A 27843-nucleotide genomic window follows, 5' to 3' on the forward strand; every position below is an offset into this window, starting at 1 on the left:
GAAGCAGGGCAGGCTCAACACAGGCGGTGCGGGGTCGCCCGATGGGGAGGGGCTGTATGTCACTGTCCTCAAAACGTAGGGCAGCAGCTGTGTTCACAGCAGCGTTGTCACAAGAACCTCAAGGAGGGAGCCACCCAAGTGTCCACTGACGGATGATGGACAAACAAAAGTGGTATAAACACAATGGAATATTACTGTTCAGTCTTAAAAAGGAAGGAAATCCGGACACGGGCTACAGCGTGGATGAACCACATGAGGCTCAGTGAACTAAGCCGGTCACAAAAGGACAAAAAATGGTTTCACTTACAGGAGGGGTTGAAAGTAGTCAAACTCCCAGAGACAGAAACTAGATGGTGGGGGCTGGGGGCTGGGGTGGGGGAGAAGGGGAGCTAGTGTGGGGACACTGTGGGGACAGAGGTTCAGTTTGGGAAGACGGAAAAGTTCTGGAAAGGATGGAGGTGATGGTCGCACAACACTGAGAATGTACTTAATGTCACTGAGCTGCGCACTTACAAATGGTTAAAATGGCCAGTTTCACGTCATGTATACTTTACCACGGTTACACAAACATTTTTTTAAGTTGGACAAAAACTTTGTGTTTGCTGCAAATGCTCGTGTATATCCATTTGGGAACAGTGGAGTTCCTCAGGATGAAGCAATCAAGGGTGCCCAATTTGTAAAGCATCTTTTAAACACACAGGAAAAGCAGCTTTTAATCTAATCTGGGAGGAAACAGTCTGTAGTGCAAATTATGGGGCTGAGTGCCTAAGCATCCATAATTTAATATGACCCCTGGGAGGCTTGTGGATGGTTTACAGCACACTGTCTCCTTTGCGCTTATTCTTTATTTTTTTTTTTAGTTTTGGCTGCATTGGGTCTTCGTTGCTGCGCGCGGGCTTTCTCTAGTTGCGGCAAGCGGGGGCTACTCTTCGTTGCGGTGCGTGGGCTTCTCATTGCGGTGGCTTCTCTTGTTGCGGAGCACGGGCTCTAGGTGCCTGGGCTTCAGTAGTTGTGGCACGTGGGCTCACAACTACTGAAGGAGTAGTGACAGGCAGTGGGGGGCGGTCCCCAGGAGCAGGGCCCAGCTCAGAAGGGCGGCATGTGGCTTAATGCTCTGCCTGTGGCTCGCAGGCTCTAGAGCACAGGCTCAGTAGTTGTGGCTCACGGGCTCTAGAGCGCAGGCTCAGTAGTTGTGGTGCACGGGCTTAGTTGCTCTGTGGCACGTGGGATCTTCCCAGACCAGGGCTCGAACCCGTGTCCCCTGCATTGGCAGGCGGATTCCCAACCACTGCGCCACCAGGGAAGCCCTACACTTATTCTTTAAATTATGCTAAGAAATAAAGTGTGACTATCACGCTAGCAGGATTAAGTTATACAAAGACTGACCCTCTTCCCCACTTAAAAAAAAAAAAAAAAGGCTGATAAACACTTAACCAGCATTCTTATGACTTGACATTCCTTCCCACAGGCTCCTGTGACTCAGCTATGGGTTCACTGCTCAGATAAGAAAACTGTCTCATTTCTGGAGCAGGGTTTCCAATGTAAGAAGCCTCCTGGCTCCTTGGTGCCACTGCAGGCCCTAATCTAACTATACACCCAGAACTAAACCGGTTAGGGCTGTGCCTCCGCAAAACAGGCCCTGCAAAAGTGAGTTATACTTTCACTGCAAGGAACCGAGAAAAAGACACAGCAAAGGAGTGGAGAAGCAGAAGGACGTGACATCGGGAAGAAGACGCAGAAAGGCGCGGGGAACACTTGCTGAGCTTTGCGGTGGTGACACCGGCTCTGTGAACAGTGACAGGCGGTGGGGGGCGGTCCCCAGGAGCAGGGCCCAGCTCAGAAGGGCCGCATGTGGCTTAACGCTCTGCGGCTGCCGTCTCGATCTTGGGAATCGTTTACGAACAAGGGGCCCTGCATTTTCATCTTGCACTGGGGCCCCACAAGTTTCGTGGCTGGTCCTGACTAGAAGAAAGGTTTGGAGAGACCAGGAGACCCGCCCTGAGTGGGGCAGGGGGTGGGGAAACGCTTTGCTGCGTGTTTCAGCGTCTGCCCAGGGGCTCGCTCCAAGCCCCCTCTGATCTGGAGCTAATAGCTGAGGGCATCTATACCTATTTCCAGAAAAGAAGCCTCAGGAGGGGTGTTCCTGCCAATTCCACACTAAGCTTAAGGAGCCGGGTAAGTTCCACCCTGAGTCTTTGAGAAGAAAAAGAGTACTTTGTCTAAAGCATTTGAGGGTTAAATCATCAATATTCATTTATCCTCCATTAACTGCCAAAAAGATCCATCTCTAGTCTCTTCCACCCCCCAATGAAAAACAGCTACTGCTGCCCCCCACCCCATGGTCTGCAGGGGTCCCCCCGCCCTGGGTAACTGCACCCTGTGCTCTGAAACCCGCCTGCCCTGCCCCAGCTGGACGTCGGAATTGCGCCCAGGAATCTGGTGTTGGACAGAGGGGTGCTGGCCTCTGCCTGACCAGGGACCAGGTGAGCAAAAGCCAGTCTGGAGAGGGGGAGGGAAGCTGATCTCAGGAGAAACTGATGCGGCTTCCAAAAGGGCTCTGAAAGAACCCCTGTCCCACTTTCTGGTCTCAGATCCCAGCCTAGGTTTCCTGAGCCATCCCTGCATCTTTCCTGTCAATTTCTTTTCTATTTTTGTTAATTAATGTAATTTGGAATTTGTTTTCATTACTTGCAACCAAACGAGTCCTGAGAAGAGAGGGTTTGACAGCATGTCATACAGTGCAAGTGATGACCTGAGAGCCCGCTGGCAGTGTTCTATTTCACAACGACTTGTTGTAGGGGAAATCCACTTAAATCAGCCCATAACCCTGCCCCCTTTCCCAGAAATGCAGGCTTGTGAATCTCTAGGCCACTTGTCTCGGTGGTGGTCAGCCCGTATGTAATGACCAGCGCTGGGTAAACGTTGAGAGAAGCAGAGACCACAGAGCCAAGTCTGTGGACCACGGAGGTCAGGGTCAATGCCTCCTACAGACCCAGCAGGGACAACACTCCAGCCCCCCTTTACAATTCCACTTTCTCTCCGATCCACTTCCCCCCAGCACAGCTAACCCAGACTTCTAACTCGGTAGACGGTCCTCCATCGAAGGGCACGGACTCAGATGTCTGGCCCACGACCTCGGTGGAGGTGGAGGAGCAACTGACAGAGCACCCCACTTCATCCTGGGGCCCCCGCCGGCCAGGAAGCCCCTTTCCTTTTCAGATCCCTGAGCCCTGCGGCCAGAGACCTGCTCTGTTTTCACAGGAGAACTCTGAAAACCAGCCAACCCCTTCAAGGGTCTTTCAGACAAACTCCCTGGAGGTCCACCTTGGCAGGACCCCTCAGGCCACCTGCATTGCAGCGTCCCATCTGAAGGGCACACCTGGCTTCCCAGGTCATCAGTTTCTGGGCGAAGGCGAGAGACACCTCCGAACGGCCATGGAATTAACCACCCTTCCAGGTGTGGCCTATCAGGTCCTCCCCATCTAAGCATTTCTGACCTGACTCGTTCAGCCAGTCCTTACCCCACAGAAGAGGAAGAAAGGAATCTGAGATTTCCAGGTGTCTCCTGGAGGGGGGTGCGCGCTCCCATTCCACCCCACAGCCGCCCTGGAGGGGAGGGGAGGGGAGCCCTGAGCCCACTTTACCCGCGAGGTGCCTGCAGATGAACGGGTCATAACCCACACCTGCCAAGCTAAAGAGCTCCGCTCTTCTCATGACATCAACGCAGGTGAGCTCAGACACTTCTGGTGAGGACTCGGTGGGTAAAGGGCACACCTCCACTGGGGAGAGGGACAGACACACAGCCAGTGCTGGGGGCACTGCGTGCGGACCTGAAGGATGAACAGGGACCAGCAAGTAGAAGGAAGGAGAAAAGGGTTCCAGGAAGTGGGCTCAGAAGGCAGAAGGAGCAAAGATTAGGGAATCTGCCCGAGAGGTCCGCACAGCCCACCACGGAAGCCACAGGTAACAGCACACGGCCACGCCCATCCTCAGGCAGGAGCAGGACCATCTCTGATTGGCCAGTAAAGATGAAAAGAAAGGGCAGGTCCCCCCCATCCCCCCTCCCCCGGGCGGGGCCCCTGGGGCGGAGGCAAGAACACCCTGCAGGGTGAGCAGGTGAGCGATTCTAACCCTATAGCTACGGCTCTGGACACGTCAATGACCCCCAGTCTCGTTCTCCTCCCTGAACTGAACTTTGGACTCGAAGATAACACCACAGCTCGCTGTGCCCAGGGCACACTTTTACCTACACTGGGTGCTGGGCACAGGTGAAGCTGGTTGAATGAAGTCAGTTCTAGCCGATGGCTTCCCATTTCAGGGTCCTTTGGCCCTGTGGAAATTTAATTAGCACCCTCCCCTTTTGAGCCAGAGGGCAAGAGAAGATGCTAGAACCCTCCAGGGCCGGTGCTTCTCCAATCAACAGCCCGGGAACAGGGTCAGACCCACTTGACCAAGGCTTGGTCCGAACCTGCCGGCCAGTGGGCTTCTCCACGGCTCCTCCTCAGGCCCCCCCCTCGGGCCAGCGGCCTCCTTCCAACAGAAGCAGGCCCGGCTTCCCCCCTGCCCGTCCGTGGGGCCCCAAGCAGGGTCAGCGCCAGCCCTGTCCTCACCCCACAGGCTCTCCCTGGGTGCCCCCGTTCCCTACCCGTCCCTCAGCTGGCTGAGTTCATCGTCTCATGGCTATGAGTCACCCCATCCCCGTGCTCCCGGCCACCCTGCACGTGTCAACCCCAGGCTCCCGCAGGCCACAAGGCCCTGCAGATGCCACTCCCTCTCGGAGGGAAAGACACACACCCCCACCCCCTCCTCTGCCTCTCTCCTCCTCAGGCCTCAGTCTCATCGCTGAAGCCAGTCCGTCTGGGCCAGGCTCTCTGTTCTCTCTCATTTCCCATTCTTTCCACTCACTTAACTCAGTTTGTAATTAAAAAGTGATGATGATTAGTTAAGGTGCGCCTCGCTTGTTAGTCCATCAGCTCGGTGGGTGCTGCGCTGTTTCCGCCTAGCGCTGCATTCCCAACACGAAGCACAAAGCCTGGCCCAGAATCCGCACTCACGTCTGAGAAAGGGAGGAGGGAGGGGAGGAGAGGTTAGGAAAAAACAGAGGAGTGGCCCAGGGTCACACTCAGTGGCGTGATGATTGCCTAACAACTGTTTCTCGGAAGAAAAACAGAGCCAGGTGTGTGGTGTTTGCAGATTTCCATGGTGTAAACGCTCTCACCGTGGCCGGCTCCCAGCCGCCAGCCCTGCATCCTGAATGTGTGGCCGAGCCGGCTCCCGCACCAGGACTGACATTTGGTGCCCAACGTGTTTTTAAATGACATCAACTTTTGACTCTATCCTGCCTGGGAATGAAGGCCAGAATGAACTGAGACTTGCAAAACAATGCTAAAGACAAGAGGTTTTGCAGCTGGTCCAGAGCAAGAAGATGAAGGAAAGGTGAGACCTGGGGACGAACACTGTCCCCCAAAAGATGGAAGAGCTGCTTAGCAACTGTGCAACTTCCGGTGTCTCCATCAGTGAGGACCACACCAGATTCTACGCTTAGGAGCTCGTCGTGAGCAAGTCAAAGCCTGTGAAAAATGCTGTTATGCCCACTGACCTAACATTTATTTCCCTTCCTAGCAATTCATCCTAATACCTCAATAGAAGCAAATCTGACACCTACAACACCAAATCAAAAAGGTACTGAGATCCTAAAAATATTCAAAGAAAATGTGTTTTTTCCCTAATATTCCAGGATTATAGAAGCCCTAAATCTACCACAAAACCCAGAAACCATAAAAGATTCACTTGACCCTATCCAAACCAAAAGTCTCTGCGTGACAAAAATACCATAAACAAAATCAAAAGACAAACAACAAACCAGGGAAGAACATTTACAAAACATCCAAAATGCTTAATTTACTTCATGCATAAAGTACTCCTATAAATCAGTAAGAAAATAATGCCCCCCCCCAAATATATACACAAGAAGGCAAAGGATGTGAAGAGACAGTTCAAAGGAAACACAAGTGGCTCAAAAAATTTCAGAGATATTTAACCTCCCTCCTAACAAGAGAATGCAAATGACAACAACGACCAAATACAATTTCTCACATGTCAAACCAGGAGACATTTAAAAGTACGACAACCCCCTGGGTCAGGGAGGGTGTGGGAGTGGGGCCTCACACCTTATGAATGGAAGCGTGAAAGGGCAATAAGATCTCTATGGAGAGCACTTTGACAACATCTGTCAGAATTAAAATGCAGCCCAGTTTGACCCTCCACTTCTAAAAGTTTCATGTGTGCGGGAGTTTCATTATATATCATGTAATAACAAAAACTGGAAACAACCGAAATGCCCCCTTGGAAGGTGAGTTGTTAAATTATTACACAGAAAAGAGTGAGGGGCTCCCTGTACTGATACGCACCCATCCCCAACACAGGTGAACAAAAGGCCTGAAACAGTGTATACGAACAGCTTGTGAGAGAAAAATATATAAATGAAAATATACTTGGAATATTTCTGGAAGGATACATAAGGAACTGGTAACCATGGCTGCTTCCAAAGAGGGAAACTGGAGGCAGAGATGGCAAGAAATGTTACTTCTACTGTTTGCTTTTGGTTCCATGTGATGCATTGTCTATTTCAGTCAGTTTCTAAACACAGTCACTGCACAAAGATGTTCGCTGTTGTGTTGTATATAGCAGACACACGAAATAAAACCACACTAGGATGACCTACCGGTGAGTTCTTTCTAAAGATATTCCTATTGCGATGACATTGTAATTATTTTTCACCCTAATTAAATCGTACTGAGTCACTTTAAATAACTTCTAATCTTGAGCCCCAGAAAAAGAATTCAAGTTACTTCCTGGGGTATTTAAACAACTCTCAGGTTACTTACAGGATAAAGGCCAGCAATCTGTGAGAATTCTTGGCGAACAGAAAAAATATTAGAAGACTGGAGATAAACAAACATCTTAAATTTCACGTACAGAAAGAGAGTGTTGCTAACATTGATGGTAGGCAAAATTCTAGGGGTTATTCAAAGAAGTGGAGAGCATTAGAAACCAACAAGGGTTCACTCTGAACAATGCAGGATAAATCATGCAAATTACTGGGAGGAGTATTTTAAAGTCAGCAGAGTTATGTTAAGCACTGACGATCTTTCTACGTGGCTGGGGATAAAACGCAGAGCAATGAACGGCATTTGGAACTTGAGGACCAACTTTCTGGTCCACTCAAGGCTGGTGAACGGACTTAAAATCAAGACAACACTCAGTGTTAAGACTGCCTTGGACGGCTCAACATTCTTAATCAAAGGAAATAACAGGTGAAAATGTTTTGAAAACTTTATAGGGCAGCACAAAAGAAAGGTGGAGTCATCATCATCATCATCATCATTATTACTATTTCGAAGGCATTGCAAATTCTGATTAACAAATACCAGGGACCAAGGCAAAAAACAGAAATAAAAAAGATCCTAACAGGAGAGATCTAATAACCCAAAACTAGCAAGATGAAACCTACAAGGTGCCCCACGTCACACGAGCACAGGCTGAGAAAGCCCTGACATAACGGGATCCCATCGAGGCTCCGAGGTAGACAGATGACACGTCTACTGAAAGCCTTAATGATCGACTGTAAGCTTCATTAGTGAAGTGTCCAATGTCTTCTCTTCTGATCAGAACACACAGGCCGTGCCTATTGTGTTCTGGGTGCCATGCTTAAGAGATACATATGCCACGTGGAACCATCAGAATGGCGAATTCTGTCCCGTATGGAAGGACTGAAGGAGCTGGCGATTTCTTAGCCAGGGAAGAAACCAGTACTTGGGTATCCTCAGATATCTGAGCATGTATTATATGAAGGAAAAAGAATCATTCGGAGGAGAGAGCTGCACAAACAGGCATGAGATGACCCGAGTTATGTCCACCAAAAAGCACGACTCTCTGCAAGGAAGACTAACCAGTTAATGCGGTTCTGTGCAAGGCACAGCCACACCAGGGATGCTACCCAGGAAGGGAGAGACTCTTGTGAGTTCCAAGACCACTTTTAACTATAACGACCTGGGACTCTCTCTGCCTTGGCAGTTTCATGTGTGTAAGTGCTATTATAGCCTGTATACTAGACTATACGATATATGATATAGATATTAATGATATATATCTAGAACATATATTTAATATAATGTAATATGTGCCTGGTGGTTCTTCTGTATCCCCCTCCCCATCTAATACCTGAAGAGAGAACAGGCCCTCTAGCGCAGGGAGGCACACACCTGCTGGAGGAAGTCTGATGATAAAGACATTGCACGGGGCTTCTTTGTGAGTGGGAAGATCGCGGCGCTCAGTGGGGGAAAAGGGTACAAAAGGCAACTTCTCAGACCCTGAACTTTCATCCATGGACAGAAGGAGAAGCCTGCCACTTCTGCTTCCACTTGCAAGCCAAGCTGACAGGCACCTGACCTCTGGAATCAGCACCCATCACAATATGCATTCCACGTCTGTACATCTGATACAGGATCCAGCGGGCACCGCCATCAGAGGAGAAAGCCGGCCTCAGTACCCGCCAAAATGTGCTTAAAAAGCTTTTGAAAGCATTGGTTATGGAACAGAACAGTCCTTTATTTAGATCTTATTTGTGCGTGAAAATCAATATGTCCTTTTTAGTCTTTATCTTACAGGAAAATGCGTCTCTACCTATTGCCCCCAAGTGTTCACCTCCCGGACTGCCTTGTCAGCTGTACATAACTGACGCACCCCAAACCATGCTGCACACCCTCGTGCCATTTTTGACCCCCTCGAGTGCTTACTTGGAACACCTGTCCGGCTCTCCAAGGCGCCTCCATAGCCTGCTTTCAAGAACTGTTCTGGCTTTCTCCTCCCACCAGCCACGTCAGGGTCCCCACCACTGAGACAATGATGCTCTGACCCACCTCCTAACTGCCAAGTTGGCCTCCCCTGTGACCCAGAACAGAGTACCCCCTACACACATCTGCTTCGATTTACATCATTCCTCCTGTACTTTAGAAAGAGGCTCAAAGTATTTGACACGTTGCAAATCCTTACTTTCACAGACATACACACAGTATTAAAATAGTCACTGTTCTTAAGTTTTCCGTGCTGGTAAACAACAACCAGACATTGACCTCCATCGATGGGAAACAGTCACAGAAACGCCTTGGCAAAGGACAGGCTGACTGGCGGGATCAAGGTGAACCAAGCTAGAAGCATCTCCCCATTAACAGCTAATCCAGAGAGTTCCCGGAGGCCAGCTCATTTCTCGCCAGGCTGGTACAAGCTGAAGACAAGGGTCATGATGATGTAAGAGTTTCATCTTACACATCCGTGAGGCACAGCTGTTTACTAACACACGTTTGGGGCGGGGGGGGGAGATACATGCACATAGATTATTATAAACTGTCAAATGTCAGTCTGGCATTTAAACAAAGCATTTCAAACTCTGCCCAGAACTGCCCAGAAGTGGGAGAAAGGTCTACATTTACTTTGAAAGGCAAATTAGTTATTTAAAACACAGAAGGGGCACAATAACACAAGTTGTTTGACACACTGGCATACAATCTCTCTTTATGTTAAGAAATCCAGAAAACTGTAGATGTCTTAGGCATTGATTTTCTAGTACTGCCCCTTCTCCAGCTTTATGATGGCCACATATCTCTTGCAAACACTCCTACTCCATTTCCCAGAATGCAGCACCTCTGCTAGAGGGCCCCCCTGGGCTGGAGCAAGTCAGATGTCCAGGTAAAGCTGGCCAGGATCTGACCTCAACGCCTGGACAAAAGGGCTGCTGTGTGACAGCAGGGGTGGTCCCGAAACACCACAAATTCTTAGCATCCCTCCTATACTCCAATGGTGTTTGCTACAGTCCCGAGAAGACACCTGAGGGAACACTGGGGTGGCGAAATCCAACGTGAAATACGCCGACCTCTGGGGAGGACTGAGCTTGGGGAAATGGAAAGGGAATCTGCAAAAGCTGTTTGCTTCTCTGGCTACAATTTGAGCTCTTTAGTCAGCTTTAGTCTGTTTCCAAAGCCAGCGCTGGATGGCTGAGGTGTGCCCGGAAGAACACCTGGGAATAGGGACTATTCTGGCAGAGGCTATTTCTTTGTGGGAGACCTGGGGACAGCTGGCCCAGCAAAGGGCAGAGCCCGGGGCCGGGCTCCAGCGGGCAGACCTTGAGAGGGGCATCCTCCAGGGCCAGCTGGTGACACATCAGGCCTTGCCCTCTGCGGGCCACCCCTGCCTGAATGAAGTGACAGCTCGAGGGTGGGGGAGGGAAGCTCCAGCCTTTGCAGAGGGAGAGGCGCCCCTTTCGTGTGTGCTTTGGGACAGGAGTTTGGGTGCCAACTCGGAAGCCTAAGGTGTCCCTTGGCGTAGGTAGGCAGGGCCACCGCAGAGGGCTGCCGGAGCCGGCTTCACACCCGGGCAAACACACCTGTTTGGGGGATGGAAGGAGAGCAAGCCCACGTGAGGTGCGAGGACACGCGGGCTCACACCACTGCGGGGACCCGGGTCTGCACGAGGGCGCGGGGAAGGGCGCGAGGACCGCGGAGGGCACAGCGCTCGGGAGGGGGACGCGGGGCCGGGGCGGTCGCGACTCTTACCTTGCTGACCACGTTTTGGACCAGGCCTGTGCGGATGCCGTAGTCCCACGCGTGGCAGTCACAGTTGGAGGCGTTGTCCCCCTTGTCCGGAGGGGACGGCAGGGGCGGCGCGTCGCCCCCTTCCGCGCCGCTGCCGTTGCCGAGGGGGCCCGCCGTCCCCCAGGCGGCGGTGGAGAAGGGGGTGGTCGGGGGGCTGGTCCAGTTGGCCAGGTCGCCGCCGCCCCACCGGCCCGTGGCCGTGACCCCCGCCGGCTCGGCGCCCTTGCCGTCCCCGCGGCACCAGAAGTTGGGCTGGTCCAAGAGGAAGGAGTCCGAGAACTGGCTGAAGCCGATGAAGAGCGCCGGGATCCAGGTGAGCAGCACAAGGGTCTTCTGGTAGCCGCCGCCCAGGCCCCCGAGGAAGGGCAGCACCGACCCGTCGTAGTCCAGCAACAGGAGGCTCGGGTGCGGGCCGCCGGCGGCGTGCGGGGCGGGCAGCGGCTGGATGTCGCCGCCGCCGCCCGGGCCCGCGCGTCCCCCGAGGGGCGCCGAGGCCGCCGCGTCCCCGGGCGGCAGGGCGCCGTTCTCCTCGGCCGCGGGCGGCAGCCGCCCAGGGACGCCGCCCGCCGCCTCGCGCCGCCGGTCTATCGCCATGGCCCGGGTCCGCGGCGCCCGCAAAGGCGCATAGAGCGCAGCGGAGGCTCCCGCGGGGCCCCGGGCAGAGCGCGCGGGCCCGGCGCCGCCGCCGCCGCCGCCGCCGCCGCCGAGGAGGGCCCGCCGCTCGCAGGGACGCTCGGCCGCCGCGCGCGTCACTGCGCCCCCATGGCCGGCCACCCGCGCCCCGGCTGCGGCCCCGGCGGGCGCCGGGCGGAGGGCGGGCAGAGGCCGCGGCCCTCAGCCGCCGCCGCTCATCGGCTCAGAGGCCCGGGCGCCGGCGGCCGAGCCCGCCGCTCTCCGCGGCTCCGCGCCCGGCGCGCGAGGAGGAGGAGGAGGAGCGGCGCCGCGCCTATGCCTGTGCCTGTGCCTGTGCCGGCTGGAGCCCTGCGGAGCGTGGCGCGGGCGGCTCCGCGCTCCCCGCGCGCCCGGGATGTATTTATCCGACCCCGGCGCCTCCCGGAAGCCGCTAGCTCGATGCCAGCCTGCCGCGCCGGCCGCGCTCCCCGGCTCGGCTCCCCGGCCTCCCTCCGCCTCCCGCGCCCCGGCCCGCCCCCTCTCCCCCCGCGCGGTGGAGGTAACGCGGCACCTGCTGCGCCGGCTCCTGCGCGCGAGCGCCCCCTCCGGCCCGCCGCGCCGCCGCCGCCGCAGCAGCAGCCGGGGAGGGGCGGGGACACGGGATGCCCGGCCGCAGGGCACGAGGATCCCCGCCAGGCTCCGCTCCGCCCCCGGCAGGGAGAGGAGGAGGTGCCACGACCGCGGGCTCGTGAGGCTGGGGGCCCGGAGGGGGCGGCGCGCGCTGAGCGGGTGACCGGGTGGTCCTCAGGCTCGGCTCCCGCGGCGCCGGCTCTCGGTGACCTCTGTTCTCTTCCCAAGTGCCCGCCACCAGCTGCCCGCACCCCACGCCAGGTCCCGAGGCCAAGGGTCGCCAGCGTTCGGGAGCGACCCTCTTGCGCTGTTTCGAGGTGCCGACACGGTTGATTTTCGAGTCGAGGGGGCGCATTTGCGAATTTCAGGTCGTGGGTGACCCGCAGCGTCGGGTCACCCGCGACCGACCGCAGCACCCACTCCCAAATCGCCATTTCTCGCCCCACTCCCAGAGGAATGCTATGTAAGCACGAGGCCGGAAAGATATATTGCCAACACCGAGTTATATGTACATGACCGTGAACGGTGCTGGTGTTCCCCACCCCCTCCCCAAGATGCATTCCGGTCTCCGGCGGAGCGCACAGGCGCACACGCGGAGGCCCGACTCCCCTCGTCTCCCGCACTCCCGCGCAGACCGCGCTGGGCAGCGCCGTATAAACAACACCGCCCTGCGGCAACCGGCCGCGTTCGCATGTTTCCTCCCGCGCCAGGGTCGGCGGGCCCCTTCACCAGGCGTGCCCAGTGATAGGACCCTTGACGTTCTGAGAAGTTTATTAATGGGTGTCTCAGATAGAGCAATCCATTTCCAGCCTTGTTTGGGGCGGGGGGGGGGGGGGTGGCGGGGAAGTGGGAGAAATGCTTTTGCTTTCCAAAAGAATATACTCTAAGCTGCATATACTGAACGTACTCTTGCATTTCCATTATTTGCTTACATTTTTAACCTGCAGTTCTTTTTTGTTACGGGCAACACGTACTTACAATTTAAAATACTTGCACACCAGAGAGAGAATTCTTTAAAAGCCTTCTAGAGCACCGGGCCTTGGGGGCGGGGGAGGTCGTGGACTCGGGTGTGGCTGAGAAGGGGAGATTAGATACGCAGGGGCAGGGGCGCAGGAAACACCAAACCTCCGAGAGATGGGTCTCAAAACCTGCACGTATTTTAACAGTAAGCACTTGTTAGTGTTCAGTATTTCAGTAAAGATTGAACTTCGCAGGGTTGGCTTTCTGATACACAGCGCTCACTCAGTCCTCATGGGACCCCCAAGAGGTGGGTCTTAAAGATGAAGCTGTAGGGTTAGGGCGTTGCCCACAGCAGAGCCAAACTTCTGGCTTGGAGCCAGATCTTCTGACTTTACACTCCAGGATTTCTCCGTTTCAAAAGGCAGGGTAAACAACAACAACAACAAAACCTCAACAAAGCAAGCAAAAAAACAGCGAAAAAATCATAGGAAAGAGTTTTAAAAGACATTTGTCAATATGCATTTTTAGGTGGGAGAAGCCCTAGCCCTGGGGGGGAGTTTCATTGCCAAGCTGTTAATAGTTCTTGTCTCAAAAAGGTGATAAAAATCCTCAAATGGTACATTCCTAAGATTTGGGGACACACTCGAAAGGGTACCCTTTAAAACTCAAGCTAAAAGGAAGCCACATAAGATGTTTGGAATTAGACAGCTGCAGCACTGACCCAGGCATTGTAATTAAATTGCTGATTAGATTAGGGGTTTCCCTAAATCCCTCTTGGATCAATATGCCCCCCAAATCTAGTCAGGAAGATTAAAAGGTAGCAGTTAAACTGGCCTTTAATTTATTAAGACATACCACAAAAAGTGACCTCACGGAGGGACCTAGAACCAAAAGAGCAAAGAGAAAGAACTGGAAACTCTGATGACCGCCAGGTTCACTGGCTCCTATACGGCAGCCGCTCAGGCACCTGCTATCACATTACCCTAGTCTACTTTCCTGCACCGTAGTTTTCACCAAGTGCTAGTTTTCTTGTTTACTTATTTATCTACTGCCTCCTACCTCTAGACTGTTCCTGTACTCAGCTGTATTTCTGGGGCCTGGCACACGCAAGGCAATATGTATTTGCTGAATAAATGAGTGTATCCAGTTACTATCACTGAGTGATATTATCTGTTGGGATCCTCCATCTCTGTTTACTTTGCTTCTTAAGTCACCAGGCAACCTTTTCATGTTTGTTTAGTCTCTCAAATATAGTGCTCAGATCAGCCAGCAGGAGAATTCACATGATCTTGACAATTCTATGTCTTAGTGGAAGTTATTGTGGTTGGTGGATTAGCTCCCAATGTGAAGTTCTTGTGGGCAGTTATCAGTCTGCAGATGGACGGTTTGTAGGCCAAAAGCAGCTCACAGACTACACACGATGCTTCCAGAAAAATAACTGCCAACATTTGAAAATCGGGAGATTGAACATTTTTTAAGTACATCGCAGAAGTCCTGGCCCTTGTCATGCCGTGTTTTCTTGGAAGGCAGTGGAAGGACAGGAGTTCTCCAGCTCGCCTTGTTTCTGCTGGGCACACAGGGATGTGAGTACACGTCACTTATTTGGCCCCGGAGAACATCTGAGACTGTGACCCTAAATTTATGTTAGTATCCCGAACTCACTGATCTCCATTTCTCTCCCTTTGAAAGCATGTTAAATAATCTGTCTGTTTGTAATTTTCTTAAAATTGAGAAAGTAACAAGAAGAAATAAAAGATACAACCAAATCACCAATACACTTGAACAATTTTATTTCCTTGGAGATAGCAGGAGGAAAAAAAATATTTAGCTTACTTCTAAAGTTGACAGAAATCTAATTTTAAATCCTCCATAATTCTGTAAGAGTTAGTTTCAAGGAATTGGTGTCAGGGTTAATTAACTTAAAATGTACAAAGCAATCAAAGCAAATGGATTTCACATTGGTTTTTTTACCTGTATGCTCATGTTTTTTCTTTATACTTGAAATATGGATAGATATATTTAAAAATATCATGTCCTTTTTCTTTTTTTTACTGCAGTTTGATTTCTTTCAAATAGCTATTTGAAAAGTAGGTTATCTTGATTTTTGGAGGATGGGAGAAAGTGATATGAAATTACTTCAAACTCGTGTACACTTGAACATTATTTACATCATTCTTTGACTTTTGGAATGTTAACTTTGACTAACAAGGAGTTTGACATTTACAAAACCTATCATAAATGAAAATGCAAAAGCTATTTTTGTTTTGTCGAAGAAGTAATAAAAATGTCACAAAATCTACCCCCCCCAAAAAAGAACTACAGGTAATGTCTTGAGAAAAACTACTTACTCGTGGAGTACAAGCCAATTCATTCTTCCTGATCGAAAGACCAAGTGAAAAGAATTAACAGAGTGAAGATAAGACTTCTATGCAAAAAGCTATTCAATTGTAAATGTGATTGATAGGGCCGAATTAAAAGCTGGGTTAAATTTTAATTTTGAATGCTTTTATTGAGTTTAAAAACAATTAGTATAACAAATTGATCTAGAATTGGAGGCTGGCTTTTGTTTGCTAAAAATCACAGATGTCACGTTTGCCTTATCGTGGTTAAGAATGTTCACTGTGATATCACTTATATGTAGAATCTAAAATATGATACAAATCAACATATCTATGAAGCAAAAACAGACTCACAGATATAGAGAACAGACTTGTGGTTGCCAAGGGGGAGGGGATGGGGAGGGAAGGAATGGGAGTTTGGGAGTAGCAGAGGCAAACTAGTATACATAGGATGAATAAACAACAAGGTCCTACTGTAGAGCACAGGGAACTATATTCAATATCCTGTGATAACCATAATGGAAAAGAATATGAAAAAGAATGTGTGTGTGCGTGTGTGTGTGTGTAAGAGTCACTTCGCTGTACAGGAGAAATTAACACAACAACCATGGGGCTGTGTCAAAGGGATAAGCTCCTGATTCGAGCAACAAAATAAATAAAGTCATTTTGGTTAATAACCCAAAGTATAAAAGAACTATCCCCAGATCCATACTGTTATAAACAAATGATTGAATAAAGAATGAAAGAAATGGGGAAGAAGAGATAAATCTCCCCCGTGGAAGAACTGTAGATACTGTGTGTACGTACATGACCCTCGAGAAGGTGGAGCATTAACTCAGTACGCAAGAAGTGTGGGCTGCCCACAGGGTTTCCTTCCAAAGAGGACAACATCGACAGGGACAAGTCATCTTGAGAGCGTGTAGCCTTGACCTGGTGTGATGAGAAGGGCCTTTACCTCTGGGGTCTTCCTCCCCCAAACCCGTAACCCCACTCTAAGCAGGAGGAAAACACCAGGAGAATCCCAGCTGAGAGGTTCTACAAAATACCTGACCAGAACTGAAAACTGCCCAGCTCATCAAAAACAAGGCAAGTGTGAGAAACCGTCACAGCCCAGAGGAGCCCAAGGAGACGTGAAGATCAAGTGGGATGGGATCCTGGAAGAGAAAAAGGACATTCTGTCGACACTAAGAAAATCCGAGTGAACTATAGACTTTAATCAATAAAAATGTATCAGTATTGGCTCATTCGTTGTGACAAATATACCAGACTAATGTAAGATGTTAATAACGGGGACATTAGGCCTAGGGTATATGGAACCTCTCTGTACTATCCTTGTAATCTTTTTCCATAAGCCTAAAAATATTCTAAAATAAAAATTTTAGTTTTTTAAAAAAGGTGATTTAACACTCTTTCCAAACACGATTTCATTTTAAGCCCTAAATCAGTAATTGCCCTCTGAATAAGTTCTATCTTTGCGATAATACATTTTTAAAAATTTTATTGACGTATAGTTGATTTACAATTTGTGATGATATTTTTAATCAAGTAAAGATTTCATGGTTCGGAACTCAAAGTCGATGGGGGAGCAGAAGAAAAACAAAAAAAAAAAAAGAAAAAGAAATTTTAATAAAAAGCTTGTTTCAGTAAGTGATTTTTTAAACGACTCCAAAATGTTAAAAAGACACCAACAGCACTAAACGTGCCTGCTGTGGTCCAGTCTCTGGTCTGTCTGCAAGGCCGGCGGCGTGGAGGATGAGCCTTGAGCCCAGTCTGAGGGTCATGACGACTAACTGCTCAGATTCTCCTGTTTCATTCTAGTTTACATTTCCATCTTTTATCAAGTTTTGATCATTGACCCAGAAATGCACTTATATCCAAGTTTTCCTTTAATTTTTCAGTATTTTTTCCTGCTGCCTTGTTAACCTCAAAGATTCCGTTTCTTTAAAGTTAACATAGAGGCTTCAGGGAGGCTGCAAAATTCATGGGTGTGCAATAAGCAGCCGCTTTTAGCAAACAGAATAGAGCGGCCGTAGCCTCCAGGTTAATGGTCTTTGACAAGAGTGTTTCCACCAACCAGAAAATGCTGGGAATATAAATCTAAGGGCATTCAAGTAAAACTGCATTTTCTAGTGTATGTCCCTAAAGGACAGAGCCCTGATGTATATGCCTCAGGAGCCCCCCTGCCTGTCACAGGGCCTGGCACTCAGTAAATATTTTTGGAATGAAGAGTGGGGTGATAGATGGGATTTTGCCAGAAAGAGAAGAGGGAACAGCCGAAGGAACAGCAGGAAGGAAGGCACCGAGGTACAGGGAGAATTACACGTTTGTGAAGGTTTAGGGACCTCATGGCATTTCCATCTTATGATTTAATTATGGTATTTATAGAATAAAATTTGATGATACTCTTTGTGAAATAATAAGAAATATATCTATGGGTCTCTGCCCCTGGTTCCCGGCACAGGACTCCAAAAACCCTTGTAATTTCCTAAGTGATGAGAACCCTGGGAGCATCTCTTGTTCTAATGAGGTGACTGGGTGGGCTCCTGGAAGTGGCTGGTCTCCAGAAACACCAAGCCATGATGAGAAGCTTGGAATGTCCAGCCACCCTCCGCGTTTCTCTAGAGAGGGAAAAGGGGCTGGAAGTGGGGTTAATGACCCATCATGCCCACGTGCGGAAGACTCTGTAGGTAAAATCCCACTAGTGTGGGGTTCAGAGAGCTTCCAGGTGGGTGAGCACAGCCACACGGGGAGGGTGACGCACCCCAACTCCAGGGGGACAGAGGCTCCTGCACTCAGGACCCTCCCAGACCTCGCCCTGTGCATCTCTTCATCTGACTGTTCATCAGTATCCTTTACTATATCCTTTAATAAACTGGTAAAGGTAAGTAAGCGTTTCCACATCTGTGAGCCCCTCTAGCAAGTTAATCAAACTCAAGAAGGAGGTCATTGCAACCTCCGCTCTGTAGCTCAGCGGTCCCCACCCTTTTTGGCACCAGGGACCGGTTTCGTGGAAGACAGTTTTTCCACGGACTGGGGCCGCGGTGGGGAGATGGTTCAGGCGGTAATGCGAGCAATGGGGAGCGACGGGGAGCATTGGGGAGCATTGGGGAGCGACGGGGAGAGGCAGATGAAGCTTCGCTCGCTCCCCCTCCACTCACCTCCTGCTGTGCGGCCTGGTTCCTAACAACCAGCCCGTGGCCTGGGGGTTGGGGGCCCCTGCTGTAGCTGGTGGGTCAGAAGCACAGGTGACGGGCGGCCTGGGCTGATAACTGGCATCTGCAGTGTGGGGAGGGGGTGCCGTCTTGTGGGACGGAGCCCTAATCGGTTGGATCCGAAGATAACTCTGGGTCAATAGTGTCTGAATTGAATTAAAGTGTAGGACCCCCAGCTGGTGTCGTAGAGACTTGCTTGATGTGGGGGAAAACCTCCCACACGTGGTGACCGGAGGTGAAGTGTTTTCCGTGAGCAGCAGAGGAGACTCACAGGCGAGAAAGACACAGTAGGGAAGGGCGCGGGGAGGAAAAAACTGCACTTTCCAAAAAACTAGTTTAGGGACTTCCCTGGTGGCGCAGTGGTTAAGAATCCATCTGCCAATGCAGGGGTCACGGGTTTGAGCCCTGGTCGGGGGAGATCACACATACCGCGGAGCAACTAAGCCCGCGAGCCACAACTACTGAAGCCCGCGTGCCACAACTACTGAGCCCGCGTGCCACAACTACTGAAGCCTGCATGCCTAGAGCCCGCGCTCCACAACAAGAGAAGCCACCGCAATGAGAAGCTCGCACACCACAAGGAAGAGTAGCCCCTGCTCGTCGCAACTAGAGAAAGCCTGCACACAGCAATGAAGACCCAACACAGCCAAAAAATAAATAAATAAAATTTTATTTTAAAAAAAAGACTATTTAAAATATCAACATTAGGAGTTTTGAAAGGACGTTAAGAAAATCCTAGGGAAATACGTCACTTTAGAAAATGGCTTTATTGAGGTATACTTTACATACACACATTTTAAATGTACAGTCCAGGGATGTATACGCCTGCGAAGCCCTCACCGCCATCAAGATACAGACATCACCCAGAAAAGTTCTGCTGAGCCTCTTTGCAGACAATCCCCGCCGCCCTCACCTCCCTAGACAGTGACTGGCCCGCTTCTCTCACTGCAGGTGAGTCTTTCCTATTCTCAGCTTCGAGTAAATGGAACCAGGCACAGCTGTCCTGTGTCCGGCTTCTTTCAGTCAGCGTAGCACTGAGGAGACTCACCCATGTCGCCCGTGTTGGTACTTTATTCCTTTGCATTTACTGCTGAGTGGTGTTCCATTGTATGGATACCCCAGGACTTGTTGTCCATTGCTCTGTTCATGGGCGTTTGGGTTGTGTCCAGTTGGGGCCACTTGGAATAAAGCTGCTCTGAACCCTCAGATACAGTTCTTTGTGTAGACACATGTTTTCATTTCTCTTGGGTAAGTATCTAGGAGCAGCATTGGTGGGTTATATGATAAGTCATATCTTACTTTTTGAAAATGATACCTTTTGGGTCATTAACTCACAAAAAGTGTCCTTATAGCCACTATTTGAACAAAGAATCCAGGCTGGATAGAGCATCATCCGAGCTGGCATGGAACAGCTTACGTTCTTAGATTAGAATAATGCTCGTATTCTTTGAGGACACAAGTGACAATGGGGAGATGGCACTGAATATGCTGGTTGGTACGTCTGAGCTGAAGTGAATACTTTACACGTCAGTATCTGGAAGTGGACTCATTTTAGGCAGCATATCAGGGTCTCATACTTGCTTACATAGCAAGAGATCGACAGTAAATGACCAATACTGCGAGTGCATTAGTATTTTTTTCATATGAAAACTATACACCCAAGGCAAACTGACTTATGCAAAAAAAGAGACTTTACTAGCTTATGTAAACAAAAAGACCAAGGGTGACATGGCTTTAGACATGGCTGAATCCTGCTCTGTCTCCACCTCCGGGTTGCTTTCTTCTCTGTCACCTTCATTCTCAGGCTCCACGTGGCGTGTCCCCTGTGCACTCACCCTGGCAGCTCCCACAGAAAGAGGCAGCTCTTCTCTAAAACATCCCAACAACATCCCAGCCGGTCTTGTCAGCTCTGACTGTTGCTGGCGGGTCCCGTGCTCTTTCTGAGCCCATCACCATGGCACCCAGGCTGTGATGCTCTGGCCAGGCTTGGTCACATGCGTGGAGGTGGCCTTAGCCTGGTCTGAACCGCAGGCCTGAGGGGGGAGTAGCAGGATTCCCAGGCGCAGTTACCAGAAGCAGAAACAATGATGGCCATTTCTGTGCTTGTTAGAAACGTTGTGCAAACTGTAGATTTTAAAATATATTGATGTCACTCAGGGTCCTTAATCTGAGAAAGAAAATGGATGAGACATTAGTTACAAGTTGTCAGGAGAGAATCCTCCACTTTTCGGGATAACTCATCAAATAAATTAGAGGGAACTACCACCCACAGAGCACCAGTGACTCCCAGGTACTAAACTCCACTTTCCCCTAAAGCATGTGGGGGAGTGCTACTCACGTGGCCAGCATCATGTGATTGGGATGCAGGACCTTCCAAGGCCTCCTGGCTAGAGGGATGCTTTGCCCAGACCCCACAGGACCCTTGTAACTAGTTTTGTTGGGAGGGCTTGGGGTTGGGGAAAGGAGGCCGGCTTTAAGGAATGTTCATCCCATCAGCCCCCAGTGGAGACTTTTTTTTTTTTTAACATCTTTATTGGAGTATAATTGCTTTACAATGGTGTGTTAGTTTCTGCTTTATAACAAAGTGAATCAGCTATACATATACATATATCCCCATAACCCCAGTGGAGACTTTTCCTCAAAGCGTTGCTCTTGGATGCCTGGAACCCATGGACCAAGTCAGCAGGAAGCCCTGGGAATTCAGTTCCCCTTAACCTGGGACAGGTGAGTGGGGGGCAGTGAGGCCCCCACCCCCTTGCCTGCATCCTCATTCCAGGGTCTGCTTCCAGGCGTCAAAGCCTAAGTCAAGGAGCATAAAAGTTTCAAGCCCCCCAAACGCTTGGCAGGATCCTGTCATGGAGAAAGGAGAGCATCTGAAGTCAGACCTCCTGACGTTTTCTCCGGACCTCACACCTTCCGGCTGTGTGACCTTGAACTGGTCTCATCACCTCTGTGAGCCTTACTTTCCTCATCAGTAAAGTGGGAATAATCATAACACCTGCCTTACCTACCAATCACCTGTCACATGGGGCTGTTGCGAGGGACACATGTGATCATGTGAGCGGGGAACTTGGACGAGTGAACAATTGTACAATATCCAGGATTATTTAGGTGCCGTCAGAAGTGGTCATCTTGACCCCAGCCCCTCGAGAGATCCAGAAGGAGCTTATCTGATTGTGCATCCCCGCAAACTGGGGTCGGATCCAACATCAGTCAAACAGAGAAAAGAGGTTGGAATCCCCAGGACAGTTCATTCCATTAGCTCTGCTAAATAATTCTGCAGCCGAGCCTGAGAGACACAGAGCTGGAGTTTGCTGCCTGCGGTCAGACTTCCTGGTAGCGGATGACTCTGGGCCTGACCTCTGGGTAAAGTCCCAAATCTCCGGTGGCCTCTTTGCCCAGGGGCAGGCCACCCGGTCCTCTATCTTGTCGATGGGGCTAAATCCACATCACCAAGTGTGGAGGACCGCCACACCCCGCCGCCCAGTGTCGCGTCCACCTCCCCACCCCGCCCAGGAGCAGCCCCGGCCAGGCTTCCCTGGTCCCGATTTTATCGCCTGGTGGAGCGAAAGCCTGGGCCTGGCCCCGCTGCACCCTGCCTGCCCTGTGCTGCTGCAAGCACACTGCTCTGCATCTTTGACAGAACCAGAGATAGGACACGCTCCTAACAAACTCAAGAGCCACCCCAGTCACTGACACCCCTCCCCGTGTGCTGCCTCACTTGAAGCACCTGCACGCCTCTGAAGGCCACTGTGGAGGTGAGGACAGCAGGCTTCAAAGGTGTTGAGTAACTTGCCCCAGGTCACATGGTACGCAAACCAGGACTCCAAAACTCAGACTGTTCTCCTGCCAGACTCAGGATGCCAGCCCACTACGCTCAGCCCCTGCCCTGCTCCGCTCCTGTCCTCTCAACAGAAAGTCATGCCAGGGGCCTCCTTGACCCCTGCCTTTGTTCCTGGAGCCGGCTTCCTCTCTGCCCCAGTACTGGTGACCTTGGGAAACCCCAAATTGCTCCCCTACAGGAAAATGCCCTGTAGTAAGTATAGCTCCTCAGGCCAGCACTGTCACCCACCGCCCTCCCTGGGGGACAGCGCCGAGCCCTTAATCTCTCAGGAATCATTTATCTAGTCATTTCAGCATCAACCCTTAGTCAGTGAACAAAATAGAGCCCTAGACGGTGAAGGCTTCTTAGAAACGTGCCTGATTCCCCCTTGTTTTGGGTTCAGAAACATTCTCCCACTGAAAAGGCTCTGGAGTACAAAATTTTGTGTCTTCCCCTCTGTCTTCTGTGTGTGAGATGCTCAGAAAATCCCGCTGTTGGACACGGAACTAAACAGAAGCACAGGTGAACTCCTTCAATCCCTCACCCTTCCCTGGAGGCTCTGGAGGGATTTGCCCTCTTGGGCTGGAGCCTGAGCTGGTCTGAGTGGTCAAGGGAACCGGCTATCACCCTCAAGATGCTGGAGGACTCTTTCTGCAGAAAAGATCCAAAAAATGAGAATCTAAACTCCATTGCCTACAATTCTATTTTATGTTTTTACCTTTTTCCCCACCTAGTTCATTTTAAAAAATGACCTTAATGCCTTGCATCAGATGAGACTTTTACATATAGAAACAGATATTTTAATTTTATTTAAAATTTTTTTCATTTTATATTGTAGTATAGTTGATTAATAATGTTGTGTTAGTTTCAGGTGTACAGCAAAGTGATTCGGTTAAACATATATATGTATCTATTCTTTTTCAGATTCTTTTCCTATTTAGGTTATTACAGCGTACTGAGCAGAGTTCCCTGTGCTATACAGTAGGTTCTTATTGGTTATCTATTTTAAATACAGCAGTGTGTACATGTCAATCCCAATCTCCCAGTCTATCCCTCCCCCCACACCCTTCCCCCAAGTAACCATAAATTCATTCTCTAAGTCTGTGAGTCTATTTCTGTTTTGTAAATAAGTTCATTTGTATCAATTTTTTTTGATTCCACATATAAGCGATATCATATGATATTTGTTATTCTCTGTCTGACTTACTTCATTTAGTATGATAATCTCCAGGTCCACCCATGTTGCTGCAAATGGCATTATTTCATTCTTTTTTATGGCTGAGTAATATTCTATTGTGTGTGTGTGTGTGTGTGTGTGTGTATATAGATATAGATATAGATATATGGATATATATATATATATACCACATCTTCTTTATCCATTCCTCTGTGGGTAGACATTTAGGTTGCTTCCATGACTTGGCTACTGTAAATAGTGCTGCAATGAACACTGGTGCACGTATCCTTTCGAAGCAAGTTTTTCTCCAGATATATGCCCAGGAGTAGGATTGCTGTGTCATATGGTAGCTCTATTTTTAGTTTTTTAAAGAACTTCCATCTGTTTTCCATAGTGGCTGCACCAACTTACATTCCCACCAACAGTGTAGGAGGGTTCCCTTTTCTCCACACCCTCTCCAGCATTTATTGTTTGTGGACTTTTTGATAATGGCCATTCTGATTGGTGTGAGGTGATATCTCACTGTAGTTTTGATTTACATGTCTCTAATAATTAGTGATGTTGAGCATCTTTTCATGTGCCTCTTGGCCATCTGTATGTCTTCTTTTGAGAAATGTCTGTTTAGGTCTTCTGCCCATTTTTTGATTGGGTTTTTTGTTATTTTGGTGTCGAGCCACATAAGCTGTTTGTAAATTTTGGAGATTAATCCCATGTAGGTCACATCGTATTTTCTCCCATTCTGTGGGTTGTCTTTTCGTTTTGTTTATGGTTTCCTTTGCTGTGCAAAAGTTTTTGAATTTAATTAGGTCCCATTTAGAAACATGTTTTTAAATGATCAGAACATGAGCACACGAGTCTCTCCTCTTCCCAGAGAACAATGGACCTGTGAGGAAGGTGCTGCTATTGTTCGAAACTTTCAGCCTCATTTCCTGAAATTGCATTTGGAGCAGCACATTCTTTGAATTTTCTCAATCGTGAAAAAATATTTTACACTCTTGATTTTAAGTGGCTGAAAGTCCATTGAAACCAAGTAGAGTGATTAACCTGAGAAGCATCCCGTGGAGCTTGAAATGACTTTGACTATGAAGTAAGGAGGGAGTTTCCTGTGTGGTCCTACGTGGCTCTGAGGGTCGTGAATTTCTTCTGAGGCCCAGGAGGCTGTCAGGGAGGGGAGGCCTTTCCCCAGCGACGGTGATGGTGACGGTGACAGGCTTGGCCGTGCCACTGAAGGCCTTCCCGTCTGCTCTGTCCTCACTCGAAAGCACCACACTCCCTTTTGATCTTTGCTGAGCGTTTATCCCTCACGTTTTCATTTAATGAGGGTGACACCGTGTCCAAACCCCGGGAGGAAGTGGAGAAGAATTTAAATCATCCCTCGAGCACAAAAAGGCAGTTTTGTGTCCTCCACAAAAAGGCAGTTTCTTAGTTGCTCTCACTCAGCCCAGCTTTCCAACTGGGCAGATGAAAGGATTCCTCTGGGGTCTCTCTTCTCCGATTTTCAGTTTTTTCCCTTTCAAAGGAGAGCACATGTGATGGGCACCGTCCATGTCCCCACCTAATGAGATCTCAGGGTGTGAGGTCCTGCCGATCCTGCCTGGCAAGTTTCCGCACAAAGCACCTTCATCGAGAGTCTGCTAGGGATCTTCAGTAGCTTCAGGTTCACCTGCTGGTCGCCATTCAGGCCAGGCGGGAGGGTGACTCAGGTGTTTCCAGCCCACTTCTCACCACCCAAGCCCCATGGGTTCTGGGCTCAATGCTGATCCCAGCAGCATCTACACTGGCGCTGGGCCTCACTGTTTGAAGCTCTCTGTTGCCAAGAGAGGCTCTTTTGCATTAAACCCAAGTGTGAGCTCACCAATTAAGGCCTCTCAGAAGCTTTGCAAATAGCCGCCCATGCCCCTGCCCCCAGCAAACGGAAGAGGGAAGAAGGAAGAAGCAGCTCTTTCAGGGGCGAGCTGGTTAATGTGTTTGCCCGTGCATCGTGGCTGGTTTTCTTCCAAGAAAACAAAAAAATCAATACCTTCTCCCCATCCCGGGCGAGGGATATAGTTTTGGATGATAACACACGAGGAAGCTAAGCAGACCCTCCAGCCTTCTGACTCTAAGCCTCTCGATTTCTGGGAGAGGAAACTGAGGCCCAGGGAAACCAACTCCTTTGACCAAACCGAAGATTCCGTCGGAGGCCAACCCGGGACTAGGGCTCAGGTCTGATTCCCAGTTAACACATCCTGGGCGCTGCTCCTTAGAAACTGAGTTTGTGTAGGACGACCAGGGTCAATTGTAAAACGATTGACACACAATCAATAGGGCACTTTCCCTGATCTCCCTCCAACCTCATTTCTCTGGAAACAGATAGCTTGAAAGTATTAAAATAGGTTCTCTCTGAGTTGCTCCCTGAAACTTGAAGCTCTCTGAAGATTCGACTGTGTATCCTTCATCGTTTGAACCTAGTAGGGGCTCAGTAAATGGGGAATGAAGGGATGAATAAAACCAGGCAAATCAGCTGTCCCAACCAGGACCCCCTCGGCTCTCCTGATAATAATGCCAATGAGTTTGGTTAACCAGCCATTAAGTAACTGCCGCCACCTTTCCCCCTGTTATTTTGAGGAAGTTGGCTTCTTTTAAAAACATCAATGCAATACTTAAATTAAAATCCAAAATAAAAATGCTACTCACCCAACGTTTCACTTTATCTCCTGAGCTTAATTATACAAAGCCCCCAAAGAAAGGCAATTCTTCTGGAAAGGCCAGCCTCTCTTATGAACTCTGCCCTGCTTGAGATTTCTAAGCCTTTTCAAAGCTTCTGAGTCTTTTTCAATCAACCTCTGACCTCAGCACTCAGAGTCCTGGAAGAGCTGACTTCTGTCACAAACATCGGAGACACTAATAAGGCAATAAACAGGCTCTGAGGCTCAACACCAGCTCACAGCCGCGCGGGTCTTGGTTTCTGTGGGCGCTTGTTGGGGGCTGTGTGGACATGTCAGGGGCTGTGAGCCTGAGGGGAAGAAGAAGTTCCTTTTTCTTTCTGGCAACATAATTAAATTGCTGGACCGACACAAAGTGAAAGAGCTTTGCAAAGTTAAATGCGGTGCAAATACCCATGATGTTGTTGGGCTGGCCAAAAAGTTCTTTCAGGTTTCTCCATGCGATGTTATTATTCTTATTCAATACTAAGCAATTATTATTGAATTATCATTCAATTGTTCAATGTTATTCTTATTCTACTAAAGTACAGGTGCAATGACTGAATGTCAGCGGAAATGACTTTCTGAAGGAACTGGCGGTTTCTTGCTAAGAGGGGAGGCATTGGACTTTTCTTTGCGGGAAATGAGCGCAGCTTGGAGTGGTGAGACCTTAGGATCTGGGCTCCTTACATCATCAGAGTCTCAGCGATGGCTCCTCCCATCTCTCTATTCCTTTGGGTGTTACTTGTTTATTACGCATACACCACGTGCTGGTTAGATGGTGCTTGTGAATAGAATCAAATATTTCCACTGCCTTGCTGACGGCTTCCAAGCCCCTTTTGATGTCTCTAAAGAAAAAAAGCCACTTGATAAAATACTGTCTGGTCCCCGTGGTGGCCTCTGTCCAGTAAATGTTGATCCCTGTGGCAACTTCCTGTCTCCCAGACCTACAGGGGGAAACTGTGGGATTAAACCAAATGTAAAACCCTTCAAAGCATCGCTTTATCAGCCAGCAATGGGAAGAGCTTGTCAGGTGGTCATGATTTGCAGTGTGTTGCCCGTGTTATTTTCCCAGCCAGAGAAACGAGGTGTCTGCCCAGAGTGTCACGTGGGGGGATGTCCACGGACACGTCTTGTTCCAATGACAGTGGGAAACTCCAGGACGGCGCCAGGTGAGGGCGGCGGACCTGGCCTTGTCGACCTAGGGCAAGAGCTCTTTATTTGTGGTCAGTGGACCCGGAATTATATGCCAATTGTGTGCATTTATCTGGGGAGAAGTTCCCATCTTTCCTCAGGCTTTCAAATGGGGCCAAGACATCTCGAAAGATTGAGTTCGCGAAGTGGAGGTCTTTTTAATGTCAGTTTACTGAGATGTGCCATGAAAAAATCGCACTTTGCTACAAAATTTTATCCATGCACTTTTTAAAAAATGTGGATAATTTTAAAGTGAGTTAATTTATTTTAGATTTAGTACCAAAAAAGATGGTAAGAAATTAATTCCATGCATTAATGTGCTCTAGAACCAGGCACTTCCCGTCCCTGGATGAACCGTTTGCAGTTCGGTTGATGGCCTGACGGGTATATCTAAAACTGTGTATTCTTGTTCATTCATAAAACACTCGTTGAACCTTACGCCACATGCCATATGCTGTGACAGGACAACTGCCCAAAGGCTGAAGGGACCGCTGGGGAGTTCACAGTCCGGGTAGCAGCTGGGGATAGTGCCAGATGTTTTGAGAAAAGCAGGTGTAGGGCAT

The 27843-nt window shown here is 49.6% G+C and overlaps 1 protein-coding gene across 3 annotated transcripts in view; it reads right to left on the reverse strand.

Annotated features, from left to right (window-relative positions):
* SLC22A23 (solute carrier family 22 member 23) overlaps window positions 1-11243 on the reverse strand; it is a 150430-nt gene extending 139187 nt beyond the window's left edge. For 2 of the 3 annotated variants that reach the window (XM_061195675.1, XM_061195677.1), the window contains exon 1: window positions 10611-11243. In XM_061195675.1, the coding sequence (XP_061051658.1) occupies window positions 10611-11243 (633 nt within the window). Of the gene's footprint in view, window positions 1-8589; window positions 10442-10610 lie in introns of those variants that run through there. The other variant, XM_061195676.1, reaches the window with a different exon arrangement.
* Window positions 11244-27843: the final 16600 nt, after the last annotated feature.

The sequence above is a fragment of the Eubalaena glacialis genome, chromosome 7 (assembly GCF_028564815.1).
Source record: "Eubalaena glacialis isolate mEubGla1 chromosome 7, mEubGla1.1.hap2.+ XY, whole genome shotgun sequence".
Taxonomy (NCBI): Eukaryota; Metazoa; Chordata; class Mammalia; order Artiodactyla; family Balaenidae; genus Eubalaena; species Eubalaena glacialis.